Source organism: Procambarus clarkii, chromosome 5 (assembly GCF_040958095.1).
Source record: "Procambarus clarkii isolate CNS0578487 chromosome 5, FALCON_Pclarkii_2.0, whole genome shotgun sequence".
NCBI classification, from domain to species: Eukaryota; Metazoa; Arthropoda; class Malacostraca; order Decapoda; family Cambaridae; genus Procambarus; species Procambarus clarkii.
In genome coordinates, this window is record NC_091154.1 from 3,515,794 (window position 1) to 3,527,808 (window position 12,015).

Sequence of the window (12,015 nt, forward strand, 5' to 3'; positions counted from 1 at the left end):
CTTTGAGATGGATTTTATTGTCTCAATAAACGTACTTGAACTTGAACTTACATTCACATCGAGGTTGAGTGCCAGTCCAGATGCCGTGGGTTCGACACTCACGAGTGGGTTCCCCGACTAGCAATCGACCCTTCTCACAGGTGTAGGTGGCTATAGTGCCCACCCTCCGGTCTCCCTCCACCACAGACAGGGCATCACTCAGTCCCGTCAGTAATTCCGGGCAGAATACCTCTGTTGAAATGATGGAAAATATTTTGCAATGCTGCCAGAGTAGGCTTTCTATATAGTACAGTACAGTATATATACAATGTTTCTATATACTATATACAATGTTTCTAATTACTGTGTACTGTATATAGAAACATTGTATATATACTATATACAATGTTTCTTTATACAGTACACAGTAATTATCAGCGTGGCTATTATGTTGTATCGCTATTATTAGCGGACCCAAAACAGACAAACTGTGTCATAATGCTATAATTAGCCAGATGTGAACTAACAAACCATGCTATAATACTATAATTAGGATATATTTAAACCAATACTCAAATACAGAGCAAACTTAATTATGGAATAAAATACAGCAAATTCAACTTTGTTCTCTGAGTAATGCAAAATGCAGAAACAAATATTTGAACCACACAACTGTATCAGTAATTGTCAAAGGTATATTTGGACAGCCATTTTTCATAAGACAATGAACCGATATTGGTTTGCAACATTTAGCTGCAAACCAATTATTAGTTTGACTGATGACTCTACTGATGATTAGTCATCTAGTCATCAGTAGAGTTCACAACCCAAAGGTCCCGGGTTCAATCCCTGGACAGGGCAAGATGTTTGTGCACACTTACTTAACACCTAAAGTTGTAATAATAATAATAATAATACTGTAATTTATTTAGACAAAAGTACATATTGTACATTCATATAGTATATAGGATACAAGAACAGTATAGGATTCCTAGGAAAGACAAGTACAATGCCTAACTCTACTAATACGCAGAGCGTTTCAGGGCATCATATGGAAGACAAAAATGGTGAACAATATAGAATCTATTGCAATGGGGTAACTTAAGACTAAATGAGATCAGAAACATTTATTAACTCAAGTAGAGCAATAGAAATACAGTACAGTATAATGATAATTATTACGTGACAATGGGAACTGCAAAAATTGCAACAGAATATCAGTAAGTAATTATCACAGAAAAAACAGATATATAAAATTTTGTATTAAATGTTTACACGGCAGATACCAGTAACATACAAGTTTAGTTATCTTGAGGTTATCTTGAGATGATTTCGGGGCTTTTTAGTGTCCCCGCGGCCCGGTCCTCGACCAGGCCTCCACCCCCAGGAAGCAGCCCGTGACAGCTGACTAACACCCAGGTACTTATTTTACTGCTAGGTAACATGGGCATAGGGTGAAAGAAACTCTGCCCATTGTTTCTCGCCGGCGCCTGGGATCGAACCCAGAACCACAAGATCACAAGTTCAGCGTGCTGTCCGCTCGGCCGACCGGCTCCCTGATTAGTGATTAATGTTCAATAACAGCAAAATATGAGTTGATATTAAGGCAGTAAGATTGGTTGCATACAGTTAATTAGGTTGTTCTTAGTTTCTCCCTTAAACTGGTTGAGAGAAGGACAGTCTTAGATGTGATTAGGGAGGTCAGTTCACAGTTTGGGACCCTTGAATTCCTGAGCATTGGATATGTCCAACCACTTCGGCTGGATGGTAGAGTGACGGTCTCACTTCATACAAGTTGGCGTTCAATCCCTGACCGCCCAAGTGGTTGGGCAGCCATTACGACTATATAGAACTGGGAATAGGATCAGGATAAGGATGTGGGATGGGACGAGAGGAAGGAATGGTGCCCAACTACTGTACTTGGACGGTCGGGTATTGAACGCTGATCCGCATGAAGCAAGACCGTCGCTCTACCATCCAGCCCAAGTGGTTGGGTGAGTAATTAGAGGTTGAAGTGATCATTTTGGGTAGTAGAACCCCAGACATGATCGGCCGGGTTGGGGGCCGGCCGACCGAGCGGACAGCACACTGGACATGTGATCCTGTGGTCCCGGGTGCGATCCCGGGTGCCAGCGAGAAACATTGAGCAGAGTTTCTTTCACCCTATGCCCCTGTTAGCTAGCAGTAAATAGATACCTGGGAGTTAGTCAGCTGTCACGGGCTGCTTCCTGGGGTGTGTGTGTGTGTGGTGTTGGGGAAAAAAAGTAGTAGTAGAAACAGTTGATTGACAGTTGAGAGGCAGGCCGAAAGAGCAGAGCTCAACCCCCGCAAGCACAACTAGGTGAATACGGATACCTTAGGTGAGATAAGGATAGATGAGCGAGTAATAAAGCGTTACCCGGGCAGGACAAGGTACAGGCCAAGTGCCCCTGTTCACCCAGCAGTAAATAGGTACTCCCAAGAGTTAGGCAACTGTTGTAGGGTTGCATCCTGGACAACAGAGAGAGAGAGAGAGAGAGAGGGAGGAGGAGAGAGAGAGAGAGAGAGAAAGTGTGAGAGTGTGAGAGAGAGAGAGAGAAAGTGTGAGAGAGAGATTATAACACCATTGATGTGGCTGTTTGTTAAACAAAAAAAACATGAGGAGATATGTTTTCCTCAAGCCAAACAATAACAAGAATTTTAAACAAAAATACATTGCTAAATATGCCAAAAACCTGTATTCATTAAACACATTTAAATGATTCATTGAACCAGGTATTAGACAAGTCAGTTATTTGTCCCAAATCCTCACAAAACCAAAAGACAACTCAATCCACACACAAAACCAAAAGACAACTCAATCCACACACAAAACCAAAAGACAACTCAATCCACACACAAAACCAAAAGACAACTCAATCCACACACAAAACCAAAAGACAACTCAATCGACACACAAAACCAAAAGACAACTCAATCGACACACAAAACCAAAAGACAACTCAATCAACACACAAAAACAAAAGACGACTCACCCACACACTTGGGCGACTCCCCGACCCAGGTCCCATTCTCCTGACAGAAGCGTCGGATTCGACCCTCCAGTTTCCAGTTCTCGCTGCACTCGTAGGAGACCTGGGAGCCGTAGCTGGTGGAGTTGCTCAGCAGACGGAAGAGCCCGGGGTTGATGCTCTCTGGCAGGCCACAGTCCACAACTGGTCGGGATTCATTTGATAGGTTCATAAACGTTAGTGCAACAATGTTCAATATTTTAACATTAGCACAACAATAAGTTTATTGTAATAATTACAATATACAGAGATTGCTTTTAGTTAAACTTGGCTTGATATTTATTTCATGCATTTGAGTGATGTATCTGTGGCTCTGTATATACAATAAAAATGGTATTTGTATACAAAAATAGGTAAAATAGGCAGATGAACATATATTTTAAAATCTCATAACAGTTGAAAGGAGAGCTCTTAAATGTATTAAAAAGTAATCTTTATACAGAAAATATAGACAATATCAATGTGTGGTGCTTTAGAGAAACTCATCACTTGTACAGATTGAAGGATGCCCCAGTTTATATATTGTATGAATAATAATAACAATAATAATGGTTTATTCGTAAAATATAAATAGCCCAAAATGCTATGCATGTTAATGGCTTTGCCAGAATGTACAAATACCAATCTTATGTAATCTCACCAACTCATTGTACCTTCATGTAAATAAATTATTATTATTATATCCATACATAACAAGAAAATGACAAGGTATATTAAAAGGTCAGGCAGTTGCATATTAAAATAAAGTCACTCATACACATAGCATCTTGAGCAAAACTTTGAATAATTCAGTTGAAATTCTTTAAACGGACAATATACATAGATACACAGAAGTCATACAGGAGAAGTGCTCTAAAAAAACTACTTGGCAAAAATAAAACATCACACATTACTTACAACAACAAAAAAAGCTTTAGAGGACTAAAGCTGGCCTAATCAAGCTGGCACAGTTGGTTGAAAGTGACCGACGTTACACTCTGTGTAACTGTAGTCGCTTCAACCAACAGTGCCCATTGAGAGGTAACGGAACTATCAGGAGAAAGCACCAAGGCATTATAATTATACTGTATAGCACTTGGAAGGGGTCAGGATAAGGATTTGGGATGGGATGGGAAGGAAAGGAATGGTGCCCGGCAGTCTTACATTTGCAAGTCGGGGGTTCATGGTTCCAGCTGCCGTCCACTGTACAGGTCCGCATGCTTGTACCGTCCACAACATAGCCCCTGTCACACCGATACGTCACCACACTCCCGACTCTGTCAAGTGACCGAATACAAAATTTGAAAACGTATTGTGCTAAACTCAAAATGGTATAAGTATAATCTGAATAATATTTTATACTCTCGTGACCACATAGCCCACAGGACCCAGGGCAGTACCACCACATACCCCACATGACCTAGGGCAGTACTACCACATACCCCACATGAGGTGAAAGGTCCCTCTAGTTTAACAACCGGCATATTGTCAATTCAAATGTAGGCAATGGTTTTATTTTTAGATTTGAGGGTTCGGTGCTGAATTGTTTTCCACATTCTTCTTGTGACTTACTGTGAGCGTGATATTGTCATGTCTTGATAAGGTCCAGACAGAAGTGACTTTACTTTCATTTTATTTCATGTGTGTGTGTGTTGGGTTATGTGTTTATTTATTTAAATATGTGGGGATTGGGTTATGTGTTTGTTTATTTGTTTACTATATGTGGATTGGATTATGTGTATCACCCAAGTTACTGCGACTTGTTCTCTGCGTATTGTCTGAAGTAAAAGGTTGACCTCGACTGAGTGTTCCCTTCGCTGACCGCAGTACTGTACCTGTAAGTGTTATCAGGAGCGACATGCTCTCGTCTGCGGACGATGGGGGTGGAGTACTGTACCTGTAGGTGTTATCAGGAGCGACATGCTCTCGTCTGCGGACGATGGGGGTGGAGTACTGTACCTGTAGGTGTTATCAGGATCGACATGCTCTCGTCTGCGGACGATGGGGGTGGAGTACTGTACCTGTAGGTGTTATCAGGAGCGACATGCTCTCGTCTGCGGACGATGGGGGTGGAGTACTGTACCTGTAGGTGTTATCAGGAGCGACATGCTCTCGTCTGCGGACGATGGTGGTGGAGTACTGTACCTGTAGGTGTTATCAGGAGCGACATGCTCTCGTCTGCGGACGATGGGGGTGGAGTACTGTACCTGTAGGTGTTATCAGGAGCGACATGCTCTCGTCTGTGGACGATGGTGGTGGAGTACTGTACCTGTAGGTGTTATCAGGAGCGACATGCTCTCGTCTGCGGACGATGGTGGTGGAGTACTGTACCTGTAGGTGTTATCAGGAGCGACATGCTCTCGTCTGTGGACGATGGGGGTGGAGTACTGTACCTGTAGGTGTTATCAGGAGCGACATGCTCTCGTCTGCGGACGATGGTGGTAGACATGCGACGATCGTTGCCCGTGACGGTGGCTTTGGCCTTTGGTGGGTGTTCGGGCTCTGGGCATCGGATTTCTGTGGGGGGGAAGGGGGAACATCAGCACTCAAGTTATTTTCATTGTTTATCAGCAGTTAGAGCACCCTTATCTGTACTGTTGGTAAATCTACAGATTATATAATGTATAATGAAGTGGTCAGTACATTTCATCATTGTGTAATCACTGAACATCATCAACATGGAGAGTCTTCTAATAAATTGGTCTACATCTTCAAGTCACAACTGAGGGACCCGGGTTCAATCCTCGACCAGGACAAAGATGGTTTGCCACGTTTTTCTTACACCTAATGCCTCTGCTCACCTAGCAGTAAATAGGTACCTGTACCCTGGAGTTAGACAACTGTTGTGGATTGCATCCTTGGGAAGGTTAGTAGTTGACCTGAAGGGTCAGGTAACAGGGGGAGGACATTATTACAAGCCTGAGTACAGGTATTCTATCCCCACAATGATGGGAATTATACAGTGCTGTATGACGTCCAGGGTATATTAATTTAAAATATAATTATCACAGGTATTAGTTGTCTTACCCTCACACTTTGGTGTCTCGCCGCTCCACTGGCCCTCTTGAAGACACACACGGTGATTATCCCCTACAAGACGGAAGTTGGTATTGCACACGTACTCCAGATGACTATCCAAGAAGGTCGAGTCGTTCAAGTAGACAATGTCACCTCGAGTCATCACAGGCAGCCGGCCACAGTCAACGACTAGGAGGAAATGGTGGTGATTATTTATACAGTATGATACTGACACTGCATTATTTACGATGAGGGTAATACGACTGTGGCTGCCAGTTTAGTGAACACGTGAAATATAATTCAATTAGCAGAGTGGAGAACTACAATATAATTAATATGGATAATGCATTAGATTACGTAATTCCTATAGGTGCTAAAAGCAATAAAATTTTGGGCAAGTCTTATAGACCTAACAAAATAAATGAGGCAAGGATTGAAAACTTGCAGTGATCAGACATTTCATCAAAGGTGCCAAATCTTAAAGACGTACTCAGAACAAGAGTATATGATTTATTTATTTATACAAGAGTTGTTACATGGTTGTACAGTCACTAGCATGCATACCGTTTCGAGCAAGATCTTAATCCTAATGTTCCTGGAATATGACCCACCAAATTGTTTAACAACCAGGTACCCATTTTACTGTTGAGTAAACAGACGCTACAGTTAAGGATTCGCGCCCAGTCAATCCTTCCCAGCCAGGATATGAACCCAGTCCCAAACAGTCCTCACAAAATGCTAGGCGAGGATCTTACCACTACACCATGGGGACTGTTAGATTATTGATAATCATGTTGTTGTTGTTTAAGATTCGCTACTTGGAACAAAAAGTTCCAAGTAGCACGGGCTATGGTGAGCCCGTTGTGGACTTACCTGGCACAGGAGCAGGGTTGTAACTGCTCCTGGGGATTATCATGAATGACATGATCATTTATACTTCCACTGTCAGACTTCATGTCTTGGTGAAAAGTTACATCAGGTGAAAGGAAATGTTCCTACATTCAGGCTGCCTGTCCCCACCAATAAGAGTTATCATCATGTTGAAACAGTATATCAATGTTATTGACTGTTGTATATTGTTAATTTTATTCATGTTAATTCGTGTCATTCATGTTAATTGTTTAACTCCTCAACTACGCAATGCACCTGCAGGCCCTCGACGGGATGGGGGGGGGTTCAAATAGCTTCGGCTATCACTTCCTTATGTCCGGTCGTGATGGTCAAGCGGATTAACGCGTCCTGTACATACCAGTTGCGTTGCTCCTGGCAGTATGGGTTCGAGTCACTTCTGGGGTGTGAGTTTTCAGTCGCATATAGTCCTGGGTACCATTCAGGCTTGTTCGCATTTGTGTTCCTCACGTGTGCCCCAAAGAATGAGGTGATTTGATAAAATGCTATGCCCAAGATTACCATACGAGTGCCGGCGGGGAAGTGCTTCAAATAGCTTTGGCTATCACTTCCTTATGTCCGGTCGTGATGGTCAAGCGGATTAAGGCGTCCTGTAGATACCAGTTGCGTTGCTCCTGGCAGTATGGGTTCGAGTCACTTCTGGGGTGTGAGTTTTCAGTCATATATAAATATATATATATATATATATATATATATATATATATATATATATATATATATATATATATATATATATATATATATATATATATATATATATATATATATATATATATATATTATTAAATATGACCGAAAAAGTAAGATTAATAATTCTAACATGAATTTTCTCAATATTTCTTATGATTCTTTTTACTGTTGATGGTAATTGAAAAATCAATTCTCCAAAATTCCTTTTCATTTCTAGTTTGACATGACGCTTGAACGCGTTTCGTAATAACTTATTACATTTTCAAAGACTTTAGTTTACACACACACAACTGTAACCTGAAAACCCTAAACAGAGTTTTACTTAATGCTAACATTGAACAGCTTGTCTTATATACTCGCATTTGGGTGAGGTGATATGTTGCAACAGTTTTGGATGAGGTGAACAAACTTTTGACCAACACAAGACAGAACACGGTGCAATGGGTATAAATTGGATAAATGAGAGGGAAGAATGGAACTGCAAAGGGCCTATTGGCCCATACTTCCTCTTGATGCTTCTATATTGGTACGGAGTCTTGAAGTGGGTAGAATATAGTTGTGCATTAATTGGCTGTTGATTGCTGGTATTGACTTTTTGATGTGTAGTGCCTCGCAGATGTCAAGCCGCCTGCTATCGCTGTATCTATCGATGATTTCTGTGTTGTTTGTTAAGACTTCTCTGGTGATGGTCTGGTTGTGGGAAGAGATTATATGTTCCTTAATGGAGCCCTGTTGCTTATGCATTGTTAATCGCCTGGAAAGAGATGTTGTTGTCTTGCCTATATACTGAGTTCTTTGGGGCTTACAGTCCCCAAGTGGGCATTTGAAGGCATAGACGATGTTGGTCTTCTTTAAGATCTTCTGCTTTGTGCCTGGAGAGTTTTTCATGAGTAGGTTGGCCATTTTTTTGGTTTTAAAGTAAATCGTCAATTTTATCTTCTGATTTTTGTCTGTAGGAATAACGTTCCTATCAGCAATATCTTTCAGGACCCTTTCCTCCATTTTATGAGCTGTGGAAAAGAAGTTCCTGTAAAATAGTCTAATAAGGGGTACAGGTGTTGTGTTAGTTAGTACAACACCTGTACCCCCTTGTATGTATGTACTTTACCTGAATAAATATTTGTATTTGTATTTACTTAGTATTACTATCAAGTAGAGAATTGTTTAGGTAAGACAGAGCTAAACCCAACTGTGTCTACTAGATAATCCCTAAAATGTCTACTAAATGGTTCCAATTGGTATCTACGATTACCACCTGTGCTGGATATGGCAAATGCCAACTTCTTTTTACATTTCTGTTGTGAAAAGTAAATGTGTCATGTTCACCACGATGTAGAACTTTTAATTAGCCGAGCTGTTCAACAGTTAAAGAAACTTTCCCTCTCCCCCCCTGAAGACGAACACATCAAAGATCACACCTTAAAATTATCTGTTAGTCCTGCTCGAAGCGCTATGCGTGCTATATAAACATTTTGATTTTGATTTTGATTTTAGTGGCTTTACAAGAATGTAAAACATCAATGCTCTGTACTCTCATAAACCCAATGTACCTTCTTGTATATAAATAAATAAATAATAAACATGAATGACTTACAGGTACATGTGGGGATGTCTCCACTCCAGTCCCCTGAGCGAGTACACACACGGATGGGATCGCCGGTGAGATAGTGGCCATTTTCGCAGTGGTACTCCACCTCTTCGTGCACGTCAAAGCTGTAGCCAGTCACATAGCCTCCGTCTGGCAGCAGAGGCTCATCACATGTTAGAACTGCAATTGGATGCAATGTTAGCTTTAATACCAGACGCACATGTCACCAATACTAATAGCAGCATATATATATATATATATATATATATATATATATATATATATATATATATATATATATATATATATATATATATATATATATATATATATATATATATATGTATATATACATATATATACGTATATATACGTATATATACGTATATATACGTATATATACATATATATACACACACACACACACACACATATATATATATATATATATATATATATATATATATATATATATATATATACTGTATATATATATAAACCTGGAAAAGGTTCAAAGGTTTGCCACCAGACTAGTACCCGAGCTGAGAGGTATGAGCTACGAGGAGAGACTACGGGAATTAAACCTCATTTTGCTGGAAGACAGAAGAGTTAGGGGGGGACATGATCACCACATTCAAGATTCTCAAGGGAATTGATAGGGTAGATAAAGACAGGCTATTTAACACAAGGGAAACACGCACTAGGGGACACAGGTGGAAACTGAGTGCCCAAATGAGCCACAGAGATATTAGAAATAACTTTTTTAGTGTCAGAGTGGTTGACAAATGGAATGCATTAGGAAGTGATGTGGTGGAGGCTGACTCCATACACAGTTTCAAGTGTAGATATGATAGAGCCCAATAGGCTCAGGAACCTGTACACCAGTTGATTGACGGTTGAGAGGCGGTACCAAAGAGCCAGAGCTCAACCCCCGCAAACACAACTAAGTGAGTACACACACACCATAAACATTCTAAATTCGGCTTACTTTCGCAGGTTGGCATTTCTTGGCTCCAGTGACTATCCTCAAGACAAACTCGTTCCTCAGGACCATGCAACCAGAAGTCGTCCCCACACTCGTACTTGACTATGGACCCAAGGTAGGTTGTGCCATTCACCAGCGTCATCTGGGGGAGGACACAACACACTGAGATGATGATGATGATAATGATAATAATAGTAATGAAATAATAATAATATATTATTATTATTATTCATAAGAATGTTTACACAAACAACATTAGTGGAAGGGACAATTGTAGAGACTGGCATTATATATACAAATGAAGGCACTAATACACAAAGCGTATTTAAAAGTAGCGAAGTACAATACATAAAGTCATCCCGAAGCTCCCCCACATGTAGCTCTCGTACCACTGAATGCCTTATAAAGGTAAACTTGCTATATAGACTTCTGAGAACGATATACGTCGCCCACAGACACCCTGGGCTGGAGAATCCGGCTCACTGCACAAGGCTAAACAGGTATCCGGCTTACTGTACAAGACTGGACTGTACAAGACAAAACATCAGAGAACATGTGACAAGACCTCCGCTACCGGGTTTCTGCTACAAGGTTTCCCTACACTATTTCACAAATATTGGGATCAAAGAAGATATTAAATAATAAACCAATACTCCTATCCAATAATGATGGTTTGTTTTCAGCCTCTGATACTGCTATTGAATTAAATAGGTTCTTCTCATCAATTGGGTCATCCCTTGCTAATGATATTCCATCCTCCCATACTAATGTTCAGGACTATCTTACAGGTAACTATCCACAATCTCTGTACCTAAACCCTGCTAATTCCACTGATGTTAATGAGATAATCCTTTCCCTTAAAACTAAGTCTAGTGCTCTTGCGGAGATACCAACTCTAATTTACAAAAAAGCCTCCAGATTTTTAGCTTCTGCCATTGCATTGCTCTTCAACAAGTCACTTGAACTCCAAACCTTTCCAGATATTCTAAAAAAAAAAAGCGAGAGTAACCCCAGTCCATAAATGTGGTGATCTCACTGATGTTAACAACTACAGACCTATATCAATTCTGCCAAACTTGTCAAAAATATTTAAAAAACTAATCTACAAGCAGCTCTACTCTTATCTAGCCAAACACAATATACTTAGCTCTTGCCAATATGGCTTCAGACCAAAAAAAAAAGCACTAACGATGCACTTATTAGTATGATTAACTTGATTCATGCAGCTCTTGATAAAAATGAATTCCCTGTTGGGTTATTTGTGGACCTGCATAAGGCTTTTGACACTGTCAACCACCAAAACCTTCTTCTTAAATTACATCATTATGGAGTCAGAGGTCACTCCTTCTAATATCTTCAGTCTTACCTTACTGGCAGGCTCCAGTATGTTTCTGTGAATAATTCAATTTCTCCCACCCTACCCATCAACATTGGTGTTCCTCAGGGCAGCATACTTGGCCCTCTTCTCTTTCTCATCTACATTAATGACCTTCCAAATGCCTCTCAACACCTCAAACCAATTCTATTTGCTGACGACACAACCTTCATTTTCTCCAGTCCTGACCTTCTTGCTCTTAATGTCACAGTGAACACTGAACTAAATAAAGTCCATCTGTGGCTAACTACCAACAAACTCACTCTTAACATTGACAAAACTTTCTATATTTTGTTTGGCAATAAATCCTCAAATAAAATTAATCTAAGAATAAACAATATACAAATTAGTAACAAAGTAGATGGAAAATTCCTTGGTGTTCTCATCGACAACAAGCTGAATTTCCTGGGACACTATCTAAATATATCAAAAAAAGTTTCTA

At 40.3% G+C, this 12,015-nt stretch overlaps 1 protein-coding gene across 2 annotated transcripts in view; it reads right to left on the bottom strand.

The window, feature by feature from the left end:
- The window catches only part of fw (CUB and Sushi multiple domains furrowed), a gene marked incomplete at its 5' end in the record, with an annotated part of 57,157 nt that overhangs the window by 6,122 nt on the left and 39,020 nt on the right, over positions 1 to 12,015 (bottom strand). For both annotated transcript variants that reach the window (XM_069338413.1, XM_069338407.1), the window contains 7 exon segments: positions 52 to 231; positions 2,994 to 3,173; positions 4,173 to 4,285; positions 5,402 to 5,525; positions 6,036 to 6,215; positions 9,220 to 9,393; positions 10,202 to 10,340. In XM_069338413.1, coding sequence (XP_069194514.1) covers positions 52 to 231; positions 2,994 to 3,173; positions 4,173 to 4,285; positions 5,402 to 5,525; positions 6,036 to 6,215; positions 9,220 to 9,393; positions 10,202 to 10,340 — 1,090 coding nt within the window.